This window comes from Tenrec ecaudatus, chromosome 12 (genome assembly GCF_050624435.1).
Source record: "Tenrec ecaudatus isolate mTenEca1 chromosome 12, mTenEca1.hap1, whole genome shotgun sequence".
NCBI classification, from domain to species: Eukaryota; Metazoa; Chordata; class Mammalia; order Afrosoricida; family Tenrecidae; genus Tenrec; species Tenrec ecaudatus.
In genome coordinates this window covers 89,069,471-89,089,114 of record NC_134541.1, presented here as the reverse complement: position 1 = coordinate 89,089,114, position 19,644 = coordinate 89,069,471, and the positions used below count along the sequence as shown (strand labels likewise).

The window sequence follows — 19,644 nt, the reverse complement described above, 5'->3', positions numbered from 1 at the left end:
GAATGTAAAAGGCTGAAAAGATGATGGTTCAAGCCAGCAAGCACACAGGCCGTAGAAGAACGGTGGGCAAGCCTGCTTCCACAAAGGATTACACTGTGGAGACCTTCACAGCAACTGAAGTCTGTCCTATGGAGTCTCTATGAATTTTAACGGACTCAGCAGCAGTGAGGTTTTCTGGTTTTACAAACATATTTTCTGCGACTATTGCATTTACAGTATTCTTTTGTCTTACAGGACACCAGCTACGGCGGTACTGGAGAACAGTCATTTAAAAATTCCCTGTTCTCATATCAAGTGGTATATTTCAACCTAATAGCATTTTGGCAAGATAGTCTAGATTTTACATAGAACCGACTTCTTGCATAGGTTGATACTTTCACTCATTTGTGTTATCTGTACATTCCTGCTGTGTGCAGTCTCATATCTCAATGGCTCTGCGAAGCTAATTACCCTGCGCTCTGATCCTGTCCAAATTCAGCATTCTGCCTTCTCAATAGAATGTGCGAGAAATAAAATTCTGGGACTGCTGAGATTTCCATATGGGCCTCTTAAAACATATCGACACATTACTACCTGCACTCATTCAACAAGTCTGTATCAAGTTAAAGATACACTTTGGTTAGAAGCATAGGCTTCTCAAATGTAACTTAATAGTTTTATGAAATGGTCTTAGTAGATAACTTTCTTTTATTTGTTTCAATATGGAAATTACACAATTAGAAACGTTTTCCTTTGTTCTCAATCACTCTATTGAAAAAGGGACAAAAATATACAAGTTGTGAAAATAGCTCCATGGTATATAAAGAGATACCAATTTTTTTCATCGTCTTTTCTCTCATCATTGGACAATAAAAGAGCCACATGGTAATTAAGTATCTATCAGAAGCCACAGCGAAGAATTCAATTCATAAATTTTAAGGAATAAATTATGGTCAATTGTGTCCTGCAGTGAAAGCGCAGAGGCCCTGGGAACTGCAGAGACAGGGAGAGTTGGCACCTAGTAACAGGCCTTTCTCCAGGGACCCTCACCACTTGCTCATGAGAAAGATGCCTACAGTGCAGGCGGAGAGTAAGTGCTGTTTTCTGTAATTCAGGGTTGGCACAGGTGCTACGACTGCAATGATGGAAGCATGAAGCCCTGATTAAACCCTTCTCTGCATAAGAAAGCCTGAAGCACCAAGAAAGGGGCAGGGAACCAGCCCAGACTCACAGGGCAGAGGTGCAGCCAACACAGCCAGAGGAATGAGCAGAAAACTATTCTTGACCAATTTCACCAGAGGCTTGCTAATCAGAAGTGGAAAGAGAAAAGGAACTGTCTTCCCCAAAGAAAGAAGGAAGAGTAAGTGAGAGTGTTTAAGAAGGCGGCAGAGTATGGATGCCACTGAGCGACCACTGGTAACTACTGAGAAAACCCAATATCAAGACATGATCATATAAGGCTCTATTAACACAACAAAGAAATCCTTTCCCTTTCCAGTAGACTAGCAAGTACCAAGGAACAAGGAGCTGCCCTTGGATCACCGAGTAAAAACAAGACACCAAAACCCCTAAAGAAAACATATGGAGAAGGATGTTTTCTGTGGTGATTAGTAGAGAAAACTGTTCCATCCTAAAAAAAAGTTGATAGAAGCCAGTTGTGTAGTAAAGGTAAGAATGAAATAAGGAAACCCAAACACAGTGAAATTCCTCCCTGCAGTCACTCCACCTTGCAAAGCCAATGACACACAGCAGCAGCAGCGGTGTACCCTGGGGACACATATTCTCCATTTTCTGTGACTTACACTACACATAAAATGGCAAGAAAAAACAAAGTGCTAAGAGGGAAGGAATCAATAGAAGAAACACAGATATTATACCAGTGTCAAAACTACAAACAAAACCCACTGCTATTGAATCTTCTCTGTATCATAGTGATCCTGTATAGTGTATCCTAGCTTAGAAATCATTACTGGAGCAGACAGCTGTCTTCTCCTCCACAGAGTGGCCAGTGAATTTGAACTGTTGACCTTGAGGTTAGTAACCCAATGCCTAACCCACAGCATCAACCGAGTACCTTAAAATACCACATGGAACTTACTATACCTATAATTGTGTTAAATCCCCTAGTAAAAATATAGTTACTATTTAAGAATAGGTGTGAAATTTCAGCAGAGATTAAAGACATAATAAAAAGTAAGATCGTACGACTGAAAATAAAAAATGACAACCTAAGGAATGTCTTTGACATTCTGATCAGGAGAGTAGTCAACAGCTGATGAAATAATGCTTGAACTTAAAAATAGTCCAATCAGAGTTACTAACGACAGACAAAGAGAAATGTTCTGTTTGTTTGCTTGTTTGTTTTAAAGGCGCACAAGCAAGAGCTGGGGTTATAATGACTGTGGGACTGAGTGTGTGTGAAATAATTGGTGGCAGCTCTGACAAATTCAGAGGGAAAAAAACCACACAATGATTGTATACATGCTCCTACAGACATTTACATTCAGACTACTGGAAAATAAAAAAAGAAAGAAAGGAAAATTGAAGGCAGCCAACAGCAGACATCTCATTAAAAGCTATTCAAGCCAGGAGATAACAGAGTGAAGTATTTAAAATTGTGAAAGAAAAATAAAATGGTGATCCTAAAATTTCATATCCAAAGAAAATACTGTTCAAAGTCAATGTGAAATGCGAAAGCTAAGAAAATTGCCAGGAGATATGCACACTATTAAAAATAATAGAAGGTTTTTCAGGAATGAATTGTACCTGAAAGTAATGTAGATGGACACAAAGAAACGTTTCAGGGGAATATATTTTCCCAATTTCATGAGAAAGACTTTTGATTCTGTACCTTAGCTATTAACTGCAGAGACTTGTCCTCTCAATCAGCACCTTGGGCAGGAAAAGCAACCCAAGTGGACACAATTATTTTGAAGAATGGATGAAATGAATGGATGTCGGTGCATAATATCTCTAATGCATTCCAAACATGGTGATGGCAAACACTCTATCATACAAATGTAAATGTTTTGACGACAGTCTCTGATTTTATGATTGTTATGCTATATGAACGAGGCATCTTTATTAGCCAATAAAAGTTTGTTAAAGGATAGGGCCCCAACTAGGAATTTAAAAATTAACCTTATGACTTTGCTGACCCATTAAGCTGCTTTGGCCTGGTAGCCTCATCCCCAAGATCATTTTAAAATTGTTCTGTTATGTGTTCTAGAATCTGTCAGAGCTCATGCCTTGATGACAGTACTTGTATAACAAGAGAGTCTTTATTGCAGGTATTTTTTGTCAAATTGTACCAGACGTAGAGATACATGTGTTCATATTTAGAATATACACTTTAAAGTACTACTGACAGATCTTGACGATGGAGTGAGTGTGTGGTGGGAGGGAAAGAACAGCAATGAGTCTAAGCTTTTTGGTCCAGGAATCTGGAAAAGTCCATTACTCACATGAGAACCACTAAATGAGCAGCAAGTTGATATTTGTGCTGGTGATAGTAGCTATTGTGGGAAATAAAGTTTTCATTTTGGACAAGCACTGTGAAATCTTTATATATAGCAAAGAAGATGTCATAAAAACCCTTGGTAAAAATATAATGCACCCACACACAAAAATATAGTTATTTTTTCACTTGATATTGTTTAAATTGTCCAGGATCACGCTATGAAAAACAATACATTGATACTAACTCTAAAATAAAACAAAACAGCCAAAAAAAACCCCACAAAACACCTCATTGCCTTTCAGTCAATTTCAACTCATTATAGCCCCCTAAGGCAGAACAGAACTTAATTTTTGGGTTACTGAGGCTATAAATCTGATTGAGAGCAGAAAGCCTCATCTTTATCCCCTGGAGAACATGGTGGGTTTGAACTGCCAGTCTTGTGGCTAGCAGGTTAACATCCTAAATCCCAACCCACGGCACCACCAGGATTCCATTAGATCCTTTTTATCCAGGAAATCAAATATTTGTTTAATGTATGTAGGACATTATTAGAAAGAAAACTCCAGGTGCTTGCTAATTCAATTCGACTATAAAAACACTCACTTTCCTTCCACGTGCCCTCTAGTCATGGGTTTTCAGCTCAGTAAGAAGAATAATTGTGTGCTCACTTACTAATTTGATTCGGTGGCCAGGAGTGGCGCTGATCTCCCATGTGCATTCCTTCCGACTTGGGTATTTGTCTGGCCAGTTGGGACTGGTGATGGTGCCACTTGGACTGTGAATCTTCTGTTCACACTCAGCTGTGCCAATAATGATAATATCAGTCAGGATGGAAATCAAGGCTTGGACCAGAAAGCAAGCAGCCAATTTACCCACTGTCTTGCGGAAAGATTTTCTGAATGCCACGTAATCATCACTCTAGTCTCTGTCAATGTATGCATCTGCTCTGGCAAACATGTGCTGAGATTAATCAGGAAATGTTTGCGTACCATGAATCAGATCAATATCTAAGAGAAAATGAAGACCTTCCTTAAAGGGATTGGATGTTAGCTCAGACTTTAACAGTCCACCATATACTGACAATTACAGAAGTCAACCCTTGCTATGTGCAAAATGCTTCATGCAAAGCCACAAAGAATAAATGGACTACACCATTCACAATTCTCTATTGCTTCTATTAGACATATCATTGGCAGTTAACCAACATCATTAAGCCATATATGAATCACATGTTAATATTTTCCTTCTAACTTTATCAGCCAGGTCACAAATTAAATTTTAATACCAAAATCATTCTTTCGACTGTTACAGTAAATTAACTCTGATTTCATCAAATCAAAACTGAAGAAATAAAGGGAAATTTACTGAATGGGCTAGACAGAGGTAGCTTAAAAATTTATTTTAATGCGGGCTTGTACAACTCTTATCACAATCCATACATACCAACTCTTATCACAATCCATACATATATCCATTGTGTCAAGCACATTTGTACATTTGTTGCTACCATCATTCTCAAAACATTTGCTTTCTACTTGAGCCCTTGGTATCAGCTCCTCATATTTCCCCTCCCTCCCAGCTTCCCCCTCCCTTCCTACATATAGATCCTTGTAATCGGTTCTCCCTTTCTACCCCACCTTCCACCCACCCTCCCTCCCGGTATTGCCACTCTCACTGGTCCTGAAGGGATCATCTGTCCTGGATTCCCTGTGTTTCCAGCTCCTATCTGTACATGTGTACTTGTAAGGTAGAATTGGAATAATGATAATGTGTGTGTGTGGGGACCAGTTAAAAACTAGAGGAAAGTTGTATGTTTCATTGTTGCTACACTGCACCCTGACTGGTCCATCTCCTCCCTGCGACCCTTCTGTAAGGTGATGTCCAGTTGCCTACTCCATACTCCCCCTCATTCACAATGACAGGTTTTTTTGTTCTTTGATGTCGGATACCTGATCCCTTTGACACCTCGTGATCACACAGACTGGTGTGCTTCTTCCATGTGGGCTTTGTTGCTTCTGAGTTAGGTGGTCACTTGTTTACCTTCAAGCCTTTAAGATGCCAGACATTACATCTTTTGATAGGGGAGGGGGCACCATCAGCTTTCTTAAGCACATTTGCTTATGCACACATTTGTCTTCAGCGATTGTATTGGGGAGGTGAGCACAAAATGACCTGGTTTTTTGTTCTTTGATGCCTGACACCTGTTGGAAGGTGGCTTTTGAACTGACTTTAAAGAAGCTATCATCATTCCTTTCAAATGAAATGTCCTCTTATTTTGAAATAATTGTTGCTTTAAAACAATTTTACAATTGTTGCATTCCTTGCTACTAGACCTTTATCTCAATTATGGTAGGTTCTCACAGGGAGATTTGGGAATGTAACGGAGAAACAACGAAAAGGATGAAATTAAGCGTCTTTGTGGAGGGGTGGCGGTGAAGGCTGCTAGAGCAAGACAGTAGTCATCAGAGTCCAGATCCGTCTGTGACGGAGGGATTTCTAAATTGGATTCACATTGTCCCCATCTTGACATGAAACCTGAAACCTGAAGTGATTTCAAAACTGCCTACAAAGCAAAGCCATGAGGCTTGCTACTAAATGATGTATTCTCTGTGTGGATACAATGGTGGAAGTAAGCACTCACACACACACACACACACACACACACCCTTTCTCTGGCAATAGAAAGAAACTTTGCTTAAACAGTATCTGGACATTATTCTACTAAAATTTTTTCTATAAAACAATTCCTGAAAAATACTACCATAAAAAAAGAGACTTGGAATTAAATTACATTTGTAATCTACTGTTCACATGCATGATCTCTAAATTACTTTGTTTATCTCTAGATTACCCTCTATAAATTACTTTACTAGGATATTATTTTCTATAAATTACTTTACATTCCGTGGCCTCTTATTTTAATAGTACCCTTTATGAAATAAAAATTAGAATTTTGATGGGATTGGGTCCATGTATGAAAGTAGGGAGAGAGAAAAAATGCATCATATATGACTTTGTAAGTTTTTATCTCAATGAAATAAAGAAAAAAACTGACCTATTACCATATTTGGACCATAATTAAATAGAAAAAGGGAAAATTCATGATATTATGTATTATTAATATAAAGAATTTGCCTAAATTGCTAGTCAGATGTCTATCAATCTACATGTGCTAGTGATTACAATTTTAAAATCTACTTTCAAAATTTCATTTTAAAGCTGGCGTAATCCCACTTGGAAACTTTGATCTTCAAACAAGAAAAAAGAGCTATTCTTGTTCAACCTTACTCATTGGGACAGAGAGTACAATAATCGGGTTTTGCTGTTTTTTTGTTTTGTTTTGTTTTGTTTTGTTTTGTTTGGAAGGCCTTGGGGACGAGAACCACTAGCCTGCTCTCTGTTACTATAAGGTTTGTCTGAAACTAAGACTTAAGTCATTAAGTAGCAGCTTTTCTACCATTTTAAAATGTGTTTCCTCTGGTAGGTAATTGAATTAGATACTTTGGGTATTTAAAATGATTTCACTTGTGTAGCAAATTTACAAGTGTTTCGTGTAAGGAATATTTCACCAAATGCAAACCCCTTTGCAGATGCTTCCATCGAGAGCCTGTTACAAGGTAGGTTCTGCAGAGACCCGGAGATAAAGTTGCCTGTTTCTTCATGACATCATAGCACCTTCTGCATCTGTCATACAAAGTTCATGGAATGCTACTCATGTGTGAAGTGAAGGATTTTTAGGTAATAGAATACAGTTTCTAAGAGTATGTCGTGAGTTTTCTCAAAATTCTAGAGACTAGTTCCCTGTCATTTGAATAGTCTGAAATTACATCTCTGATTGCTATGATGAAACATTATTTGGAAGTATCGCGCGATTCAACTGTATGAACACCAAGTGCTGTCACCAACAGTACACTTATCTCCGTACCTTCCTTGCAGTCATGTCTATTTTCATGCAGCACGAATCCATTCCGGCACTGACACACGTAGCTTCCCACGGTGTTGACGCATTCCTGTTGACATCCACCGTTGCCCATGGAGCACTCATCTTTATCTAACAAAGACAAATCTTCCAGGTTTAGGTACTAGCTTTAAACAAGCAAGCCAACACAAATACAGCATTATAAACAGATGTTCATTTAGTCGTGGTTAAGACTAAGGAAGAATAAACCTAAGTCACAGCTTCCACTATTTCTAATAAAAAAAGAAACAACAATCTCTTGTGTCTTACTTCCAACTTCTCGCTGGTTAGCTTAGAACTCTTACCATAGATTCACTTTCTAAGGCTGAGAACTTAAAATATTTTTCATTCCAGTTCTGGAATAGGATTTTTGAGTAGAAGAAAGGAGAAATCAACTGATCTTTTCTCAATAAATACAACCATTTGTCACCACTGTAATAATTAAGAAAGGTATTTTGAATTAAGGCAATAAATGACATTTAAATAGATGGAAATCTCCAGTATACTAACAACCGTGGTTTATAGAGAGGCTAATCACTTGTCTGAGATCTGTGTGTAATCACTCTTTAAAAAGCACTCAGCTGTATGCTGTTGTTGATTTATTTTTCATCAACTCTGTAACTGTTCTCAGCATTAGTTAATCTGGACATCTCATTAAAAGCAGAAGACAGAAAAAGGCATTGTTAGATTATTTGAGCAAATAATGCTTTATATACTTTAAACAAATCTCACCTGGCAAACCTGCTTATTAAGAAGTAATCTTCTTTAAGGACTTTTAGTGTGCTAGAAGTAAAGAAGAGTTTAGAATAGGAAATCTGAGATTTCTGTCGTCTCAGAAACCTCACATATGGTCACGATGAGCGGAAATCTATGCAAGAGCAGGGAGTCACTCATTAATTTAGAAGAATTTACAAAGGCTATGAATATAGGAACTGTGCTGAGTGTTATTATTATTTTCTAAAAGAGCATTACATTTCAATGAAGAAAAACCAAACCTCACTTCCATCGAGTTGAAGCAGACCTTCTAGGACATGGTAGACCTGCCTCTGTGAGTTTCTGAGACTGTGACTTGTCCAGGGAGCAGAAAGCCCTTTCTCTCATGGAGCAGCTGGTGGTTTCGAACTGACTTTGAAGATTGTAGTCCAAACTGTAGCCACTATGCTACTGGGGCTCCTCTGGCAAATGCCAATATGTATTAAATATAATCTGGAAGTCCAGTTTCCTTTTTAATTGTATCAAGTTAGAGTCATTACTTATGATTCATAAAGTATGCAATAAATACTCATGGAAGCAGCAGTCAAGAGATCAAGCGATGTTGTACTGGATTGGGTAAATATACCGTACAGTTTAGAGTACTGAAAAGCAAGGAGGTTCAATGGTCACTCTCGCGAATAGACCACTGAAGACATGAGTGCTACAGGAAAGTGTGCAGAAGAAACTAGATGGTCCCCAGCTAGCGAGAAGAATCGCATGTGAAGTCTTAAAGGCTTTTATTCAAACAATCAGCCATCTATGTGAGGTGGCAACTGACTCCATGTGGAAGAAGCGCACCAGACTGTGTGAGCCAAAGATGATAGTAACAAAACCAAAATATGAAGTGGGGAAAAGTATCAGAGCTTAAACTGCGACACCCGATTTGCACCCTGCTATGGAGGACAGTGGGAGCGCCCAATCTATGTGCAGGTCCCTGTGTGGATTAGCCTCTGCTATAGCCCCTCCAACCACGACTGAGAAATGTCAATAACAGGGCTGTCAGACAGAGACTACTGCAAACTTGATTATGGAGGATGGAACTAGGGTATAATGAGATATGTGTTCATTTGCTCTCCCTCTTGAGCCATTAGGGATTTGTTCTAGTTTTAAATATTTCTTGCTTATTTTCTTCTGGTTTATTCTAATATTGCTAATGATCTCTCTCTCTTGATCTCTGATATGTTCACTGTTTTCATTTTTTTGTGTGTTGCTCAATTTGCAGCGCAGCAGGGTCAAATATAGGGAGACAATAATTGAGGAAAACAGGGATGGGGATGAGGTTGGAGGCAAATAGGGAGTAAATAATGAGTACAAGTGGGAGGAAGATGCTCTAGAACTGATAATGGTGATATATAAACAAGTTTTTTGAAATACAACTGAACTATTGAAGTGTGTGGTATGTGAATTTTATGTCAATAAATTTCATGTCAATAGTGTATGGTATGTGAATTTTATATCAATAAAAACAACTGAACTATGGAAGTGCATGGTATGTGAACTTTATGTCAATAAAACTATGGAAGTGTATGGTATGTGAATTTTATGTCAATAAAAAAGAAAGCAAGGAGGTAATTTGGAGCACTAAAATATGTCTGATCCAAGCAATGTTGTTCTCCTTTGGTTTGTATGTATGTGAATGTTGGGCATTAAGAAAAACCAAAGAAGAATCTCTGCATTTCAGTTATGGTGCCGTTGAAGAATATTGAAAGCACCACAGAGTGCCAAACGAACGAAGACATCTGCATTGTAAGAAGGACAGCCAGAATGTACATGCAAGGCAAGGATGGTGAGCCTTCATTTGGACACATCAGAAGAACAACTCCTGGAGAAGGATGTCATGCTTGGCAAAGTGGAGGGGCAGCACAGAACAACAAGACCCTCAACAAAATGGATTGGCACAGTGGCTGGACCAGTGAGCTCAATGATATAGGAACTAGCAGTGTCTTCTTGTGTTATACAGAGGGTCACTGTGAGTTGCAAATGACTCGAGATCTAACAGCAATAGTGGAGGGTAAACCAAATGTAGGCATCAGCTACCTACATTTAAAAATCCAGACAATTATGAGATAGAATATTTAAACTCACTATCGTTAGCAACTTACAAGAGGTTCCTTATTGAAGAAGCTTCAAAAGCACATGCCTGCGTAAGGGAATACAGCAATACAGATTACCCTTTTGAAAACCAAGAGTCCATCCAAGATTTTCTTGCCCCTGAAGATATTTTATATAAAAATGTATATTAAATGACTTGTTACTGTTTACCATTGATTCCTTTCCAACTCATGCTCAGGACAAAAGAACAAACAAATCAGTCTTGAAAGAAGAACAGCCAGAATTCTTCCCTATACTTGAACAAGAATGTTGCCCTTCTCCAGCAATTTGTGCCCCCTAATAACATGTTGAAAGCAGGCGAAACAAGTCTGTCCACTCTCCCTTCCAAAGAACAGTTTGGCTCTACTTCTTCCAAGACATATCTTTTTGTCTTTTGGGAGTTCATGGGATTGTCAGTATTCATCACCAGCACCGTCATTCAAATGCATAGACTCTTCTTCGAGCTTCCATGCTCATCCAAATGTCAATTCCATATGCTATTGTTAGGTGCTACCGTGTCAGTTAGAACTCATAGCAACTCTATGTACAACAGAGCAAATGCTGCCTGGCTCTATGCTACCCACGCAATTGTTCTTATATATGAGCCATCGATGCAGCTACTGTATCAATCAATCTTGTTGATGCCTTTCTCTTTTTTGCTGCCCTTCTACTTTATAAGCATGATGTCCTTCTCCAGGGACTGGTCACTCATGATAACATATCCAAGTACGTGAAACTATGTTTTATCATCCTTGCTCCTAAGTCGTATTCTGGCTGTACTTCTTGCCATACTGATTTGTTTATTCTTTGACAGTCCATGATACTATCAATATCCTTTTCTAACACCACAATTCAAAAATGCATAGATTCTTCTTTAGTCTTCCTTAGTCAATGTTCAACTTTCATATATACATAAGATCTTGGGTCAGGTTCACCTTAGTTCTCATAGTAACTTCCCTGCTTTTCAAAACTTCACGGAGCTCTTGTGCACCACATTTACCCAATGCAATGTATTGTTGGATTTCTTGACTCCTCCTTCCATGAGCATTGGTTGCGGATGCCAGCAAGATGAAATTCTTGACAATATCAATCTTTTCTCCAGTGATCATGATGTTACCTATTGATACAGCTGTGAGGATTTTGTTCCTTGTGCATTGAGTTGTAATCAGGACTAAAGGCTGAGATCCCTGATCTTTATCGGCAAGTGCTTTGAGTCCTTCTCAAGCAAGGCTTTGCCATCTGCATAGTGAAGGCTGTTGAGCTTTCCTCAAATCCTGGAGCAGCATTCTTCTTTATGTAATCCAGTTTCTCTGATGATTTTCTCTGCCTACAGATGTAATAAATATGGTGTGAGGATACAACTCTGGAACACACCTTTCCTGATTTAAAAACATACAGTATGTATGCCCTTGTTTCATTCCCATAACCACCTCTTGAACCATGTAGAAGTTCCACGTGAACACAATGCAGTGTTGTGGAGTCCCCATTCTTCTCAAGGCTATCCGTAGTTTGTTCTGATCCACGCAATCTAATGCTTTTGAAAAGTCAACAACAACAAAAATATTCCAGTGCAACTTGGACTTCTGCTTTCAGGATCCTTGGTTCTTGCTTCTGTGCTACCTGACATGGTAGAATGTCAACTAGTTCTTTTTGGTACAGTGGTTCTGTGTATTCTTTTAACTTTTGATGATTTCTGCATAATTCAATATTTTGCCTACAGAATCTTTCCATATCACAACTGGAAGCTGTAAATTATTTTTTTCACACTTAGATATGCTAAGAATGTTCTTCCTTTTAAACTCCAGCTTTTTGGACATTTCACTATAATACTTGATTTTGTGTTCCAGAGCTGCCCTTGGAAATTTTCTGTATAACTTTTTGATTTCATCATTTCTTCCATCTAATTCTGTATTAAGAGCGAGTTTCAGAGAGTGTCTTCTGACATCCATCTCATCTGTTCTTTCTTTGCTCTCTTTTAAATGATCTTTGCTTCCTCTATGTATGATGTCCTTGATGTCCTCCCACAGCACATCAAGTTATTAATGTCCAATGCATCAAATCTGTTCTTGAGATATTCTCAAAATTAGGTGGCATAGAATTGATGTCAAAGTTTGGCTTTCATTGATACGTTTGCATTTTCTTCAGCTTCCATCTGAGTTTACACATGAACAGCAGACCTGATTTCTGCTGCTGATACTGTTTATCTTTTCTTTCCACAGATGTCATCAATTTGATTACTGTGTACTGCTTCTGGAGAAGTTGGCATGTAGAGTTGCCGTTTTTGTTGTTGAAAAAAAAGTATTTGCTATGAAAGTTATTGGTCTTACAAAACTCTATCATGTAACACCCCAGCTTCATTTCTATCATAAAGAACATATATTTTCCCCCAAAATGCTACGTCTTCTTTATTGCCAACTCTTACATTCCAATTGCCAATAATTAGGAATGTATCTTGATTGTGTATATGATCAGTCTCGGACTGAGGATATTGGTAGAATTCTTCAATTTCCTCATCACTAGCTTTGGTTATTGGTGCATAAATTTGAATACTACTTATATTGATTGGATTCCCTTCAATGTGTCTAGATATAATCCTATCAAAGACAACACTGTACTATATGAAAAGGATGAATGCCATGCAAATCATATATTTATATATATATTCACTAGAATAAAATAAAAATAAAATTTAAATTATAGCTCTGTATAATCATGAATTGTCTGGCTATGCTAGAAAAAATAATAACCAAAGGAGAGAAAGAGGTGAAGAAGAGAACAGAGCAAAAGAGAAGGAGAATAATGAGGAGATGCTATATACTGTTACCAAAATATACCTATATTTATTTTCAAGGTGGTAGACATATTCTGCCTTTCTTCTTATATTGAAGGTTTTCTAATTGAGTCACTGGCACACTAAAATTAAGAATTAGCAAATAACATTCTAGAATATATTTTTGGTTTAATCTAAACTTTAGCCAAATCCCCAAATTGGCAAACAAACCAAAAAATGAACTAAGAGTAGCGAAGCAAAGTTACCATCCCCTGCAAAGTAGAAAAAGTAACAATATACCTCTACATAGGAAATACTCATGTGTAAAGAGGAAATTTCAGTACATCATTGGTATACTAAAAACTAGATAATTACATCATGCAGAGAAAAAAAGAACTACATTTAACTTATCTGAAGTTGTCTAGAGTAATGGATAAAATGTGGTCCCTATAAGTTCCTGTTTGAAGAGAAGTGAATAAATCATTTTTGTTGAAAATGAATAAAATTTTGAAGTACTTATGCTAATGAGAAATAGCAGCATCATACATGAAGTCTGCAAATATATCTTGAGCTGCTTATTTATCAAACTAGGGAAAAACTATTAGATGATATGATTGATTTATGCTTTCACTTTTTCTTTCCTCTGCAGATATTTTGAACAACTAAAATCTAAGGAAAAATAGAGAGAATAAGTATACAGAGTTTAAAAATTTTTTTAAGCATGTTATTGGAGGCTCATACAATTCTTATCACCATCCATACATACTTCCATTGTGTCAAACACATTCTACATTTGTTGCCACCATCATTCTCAAAACATTTGCTTTCTACTGCACCCCTTAATATCAGCTCTTCAGTTCCTCCCCCCACAGTTATTTTGCATAGTCTGCATAATAATTTAACAAACAACAATTATATAGATAATTGTTATAATGTTGGACATTTTCTATCATTTTACTACTGTCAGCACACAAAAAATAACAGTCATCTTTATTCATAATAAAAAGAAATGTTCTGTTGAACAAAAATATTCATTTTCTGCAGATGAAAATTCATCCCCTTCTTTTGACTAAACCTACTTGCTTTCATCCTTCCCTGTTTTATGAAAGAAAGGCTCATCCTCAGGGGCACAAGGAGATGGCCTTTTCCTGTCAGAGGTCTGCAACATATGTCGGAGAGACTCTGAGGCCAGTAAGCTATAAATAATACATACTGGAAGGAACTGGAGTGGTAACCTGCATCAGGTTCTTGCAAAAGTCAGAAATAAAAAAGGTGTTCTTTGCAGAAAGCTTCCTCATCGGTAGGAAAAAGAAGTGCCTGCTCTGGGCCCCAGAGCAGAAACACTGCGAGCAGGTCTACTCACAGCAAATATGCAGAACCAGAGCTAAACTCACGCATGCACATTGTGTGTGTCCATATGAGTAAACATCTGTGTGCGCGCACACATTTCAACGCCAAACCACCTAATAATGAGGTGCTTCAGAAGAAGCACTAAACTACCTCCTTTGTGAGCTACAACAGAAACAGTTGACTCTTTTCATACATGTGTAATACTTAAATATGAATGCCGTTAACAGCAATAACTTGGAAGCAAAAAACCAAAATACTTAGGAAAGTTTTCATCATGTAACGAATAGTAATTAATCACCCTAAGGTTTAAACCTGTGTTTCCATTGTCAGGGTGAATTTCTTCTGAAACTGTTATGAGCATTCAATGAAAGAAATGACGCACAGAGGAACAATTTTACACAAATATTAATACACAAAGATGGAGGACTCAGATGATGTCAAGATCTCACAAATCCTTGTATCTGCCTCCTACAATTGTACCATATGGTGATACATTGAAAGCCAGAAAATGCTCATTTTATTCCATATTGGCTCCTGAGAAGGTCACTGGTTCCTGCAGCGACCTTGTTATCACATTCCCAATTAAACTTGCCCCTGAGGTTCTACTATTAACAACCTATTCTGTTTTATTTTTCCAGAAGGACTAGCAATTGTAAACAATGGAGTCCCAATTGTGTTTTAATATTAATTATTTGCATTGAATTAATTCAAAGTCCATTTATTCATTACGTATCATTCATAAATGACTTTGTGCCCAGTTTCCCATTAAGATTCTTCTTAGGTAGCTTTTCACACTCTTAAACCATTGAATCATCTCTCTGGTGTAGAGCATATACAGTAGGCAGCTTGTTGACTGCTTCCCACCTGATGCACCACAGCTGCCCTTGTTGTATGACACCAAATCCATTGCAACTCATTGGACCGGAGGTAAACCACTTTCTGTCTATCACAGTAAATGGACCTTATGCCATAGTGAGTGTTATTTACTTATGAGTCCCAAGTAAGATTTTTGAGGCAAAATATAGTATTTTAATGACTTTTGATTCATCTGTTAAATTTCATTCTAAATAATTTGTCATGATAAACATAATTATGTATTTTTAAGCATTCTTAATACTAGTAACATAAATCTCCTTTCCATTTCCCTGTGATGTATAGTATCTGCAGTATCTCTTCGGCTTTCCTACTCATTTTCTAATAGAGTTATCCTACTTAAATTACTTATTTAAATGATAATATTGTAACAGCAAAGAATGATAGTATGTGAAGATAACACATGTAATGTAAATAGAACCTATCTATTAAAATTCATACTCATAAATTATGATTTCGTGTAATTATCCTAATTAGGAAAATGACAAATTATTACCTACTTCCTTATTTGTTGCCCTCTCAATAATTGTGATAATAATTGTGATACTGGTACTAAACCCGTTATTTAATAGAAATATTGTGCATTTATTTTCCCCTTTCCTGTGGAAATATTATTCTCACTAACAGAGATTTTCAGAAATTTGAATGTGAAATAAGTCCAATTACTCATGGAAAAGCACAGCATTTTAAATAATGAACGTGACAGATTACTCAGACTTTTCACTGGATTGAACAGTGGATACTGAAAATTTATACATTTATCTTGGAATTAAAAATATATATATGTAAGGGATATATATTAATATATGCATATTTCTGGGCCTTACACATATTGAATGTAGCACATAATTAATGTAATTTGTATAGGGTTTGATCCGCTCTTTTTTTAAAATCTTTTTATTGGGGCTCATACGGCTCTTATCATAAGGCTCTTATCACAGTCTGTACAACATCAATTGAGCAAAGCACCCTTATACATTCGTTGCACTCGTTATTCTCATAATTCACCTTCCGCTTGGGTTCCTGGAATCAGCTCGGTTTCCTCTTTTTCCCCCCATCCCCTTCCCTCCCTGATCCCACCCCTGGTCCCTTGATAGTTTATAAATAATTATTATATCTTATCTTACACTCCCCAGCTTCTCCCCTCACCTGCCTCCCCATTGCCCATCTCCCAGAGAGGAGGTTACACATAGATCTCCGAGATCAGTTCTCCCTTTCTACACCCCCTTCCCTCCTGGTGTCATCACTCCCACCGCTGGTGTTGAGGGGTTCATCTGTCCTAGATTCCCTGTGCCTCCAGATCCCCACTGCACTGCTGTACATCCTCGGGTATAACCAGGTCCGCAAGGTAGAATTGGGGTCATGATGATTGGGAGGGGAGGAAGCGTTCAGGAACTAGAGGAAGGTTTTTAGTTTCATTGTTGCTACACTGAACCCTGAATGACCCATCTCCTCCCTACTACCCCTCTGGAAGGGATGTCCAGCTGTCTACAGATGGGCATTGGGTCCCCATCATGTACTCCCCCTCTTTCACGGTGATGTGGTTCTCACCACCACCCCACCTTTGTTGTTGGAGACCTGGTCTCCTCTGCCCTTCACGATCACCTATGTTGGTGTGCTGCTTCCGTGTGGGCTTGGTTGCTTCTGGGCTAGATGACCGCTTGTTTGCTTTCAAGCCTTTAAGTCCCCAGACGCTATATCTCTCAGTAGCCGGGCACCATCAGCCTTCTTCACCACACTTGCTTATGCACACTTTCGTCTTCAGAGATTATGTGAGGAAGGTGATCACACAATGATTGTTTTTGTTCCTTGGTGTCTGCTACATGGTCCATTCAACAACTTGTATTCGCTTAGGCCGTGTGCTTCTTCTCTGTGGGCTTTGTTGCTTCTGACCTAGATGGCCACTTATTTGCCTTCAAGCCTTTAAGACCCCAGACACTATATCTTTTTGATAGCCGGGCACCATCAGCTTTCTTCAGCACGTTTGCTTACACACACGTCTGTGTCTTCAGTGATCATGTTGGGAAGTTGGGTATCCTGCAATGACTGTTTAGCAGGGCGAGGTGCTAGTGTATTGGGGGATTATGCATGAGGAGGCCCAATGTCCATCTGCTACCCTACTACTGAACCTGTAAATATATGCATATAAGTCTATTTCTCCCATAATCATAAATATATTTACATATGTACATGTCTGTATTTAGGCTTCTCTGTATGCACTTTGCCTCTTACTCCTTTCCTCTATTTCCTTTCGCTTTCCTCCCATCCCATTACCATGTTTAGCCTTCATTCTGGTTTCAGAAATCCCTCTCAGTTACCTTGCTCTTGGTCACTCCCTACCAGTCCTCCCCTCCCCTCCCTCCTCTGGTATTGAACCACTCGCTGTTCCCTTGTCCCTGTGTTGGGCAACACCTCCTCCCTTCCCCTACCTCCCATGCTCTCATGTCCCTCCAGGACCGTTGGTCCTGTTGTTTTCTCTTCTCATTATTTGTCCAGCCTATCTTGTCTAGGTGGACCTGCTGACATAGTAATATGTGCATACTAATGCAGATGACTTTGATAGCACCCAAGTGGCACATAAAAACACGGCTTTGACAGAAGCGACATTGACATGCTGATAAGCAGAAAAGCCACTAACATACAAAATTTACAAGGTAAAAAACAAAACAAATTTAAAAAAGACAAAACAAAAAGATAGCAAATATTAAAAGAAAAATTGCTAGTAGTTCAAGGTCAGTTCATTGGCCTTTATAATTAATAAAATGATCTGTGAAGCAAGACATTTGAAATACTATGTGACATTGAGTAATTTACTCTTTTTCAACTCTCAAATGAAATACCAATTAGAATATTGAAGACATGTTATCATTAAAAGAAATAATGTGTGCCTGCAGAAGGAGTTCTCAAAAATGGCAGCTATAATGTGAAGATTTTGAGTACAACCCCTTGACTGTCATTCTTCAATTTACTTACCTTAATGCCTACATTCCATCAAATAATAAGCCAGGCTTTTACAAAATGAAGTCTTTTGTAGTAATGCATTTAGAATGAAAATCAAAAGCATTTATGAATATAGAAAACACATAATAGGAGATTATTTCCTAGATGATTTATATCAGTTAATGTGATTTTCATGTTAATTAGCTATTATGATCTCAACCACTCACCGAAGTACTCAATTACTTTTATAAATCACAGCAATACTTAACAATAAGCAACAATACTTAAGCTCTTATATGTTATGCTTTGTATTGTAAGAATTAGAGAAGTTTAACTTATATTTCAATAAAACAGTGCTAAAGATGCAAATTAAATTATCTGTGTTTACCATTTGGGAAGTTTTCCCTAACCAAAAATATCAGAAAGAGAACTTCATATTTCAGTATATTGTTGTTATTGCTGTGCACTTCTCAATCCATGGCAACTCCATTGTACCAGAGTAGAATTGTGCTCCGCAGTTTTCAATGCTGCATTCTTTCAGGAAGAGCTCTTCTGACTCAGCTAAGGCCTTCAGCTACTAATCGAAAAGTCAGAGGGTTGTACCCAACAGCCACTTTAGGACAAAGACGTGGCAGTATTTTTCTATAAAGATTTACAGCCTTGGAATCCCTAAGGGAAAATCCTACTCTGCTTTGTCAGTTAACAATGAACTGGAATTTGAAGAGACAGCAATGTATTTTATTGTTATTGACTATTATTATTTTTTAAATCTTTCAGTAGTCAATCAATGCTGTTGTCTGAGGTGCCTCTGGGTCAGTACTAACCTCCATCTAGCCTTTCAGCTGGCATCTGCCCTTTAACCATTTGGATTACAGGGTCTCCATTATGGATACTACTTAAATCAAAGGTTTGGGGTTATCTTTAAATAACCCAAAGTAATCATACTTTGTAGATAGTGTATATATTGTCTTCAACTTTATTTTCAACAAGTTAGTACAAGTTTATTTTTCTGTACACATAATTGAAAACCATGCAGTTAGTAATATGTATTTCCATTATATTTTTGAATATCCCTCAGAAAAGAGGTATTAAAATTTATTTTTAAGAATTCCTAAATAAAATCTACCACTAATTTTAAAATTCTGGATCTATTATTATTATGAAAAATATATTCACTTTATAATTTAAAAAATCAAATAATTATTCAGGTGATTGTAAGCTAAGTAGTCTTATCTGACCATTAGTTCACAAAAATTGTAAATATATAATTATAAAAAGTGAAATCTAAGAGAATCTTCTTTTTGTTAAAAATTCTTCTTTATATCACATAAATATTGTATTAATGCCAATGAAAACCTTTAAAAGGTTATTAAAATAACAGAATTCCAGGTAAAAAAGAAGAGAGAAAAGGGATCTGGTTTCCATTTATTTGAGTTGTGCTTTTGTATATAATTTGAACCTCTATGGAGT

General features: G+C 37.5%; 1 protein-coding gene across 1 annotated transcript in view; it reads right to left on the bottom strand.

The window, feature by feature from the left end:
* The window catches only part of TLL1 (tolloid like 1), a 285,131-nt gene that overhangs the window by 18,117 nt on the left and 247,370 nt on the right, over positions 1 to 19,644 (bottom strand). Inside the window, exons 17-18 of the mRNA XM_075564238.1 lie at positions 7,365 to 7,490; positions 4,112 to 4,239 (exon numbers count right to left, since the gene is read on the bottom strand). Coding sequence (XP_075420353.1) covers positions 4,112 to 4,239; positions 7,365 to 7,490 — 254 coding nt within the window. The remainder of the gene's footprint in view (positions 1 to 4,111; positions 4,240 to 7,364; positions 7,491 to 19,644) is intronic.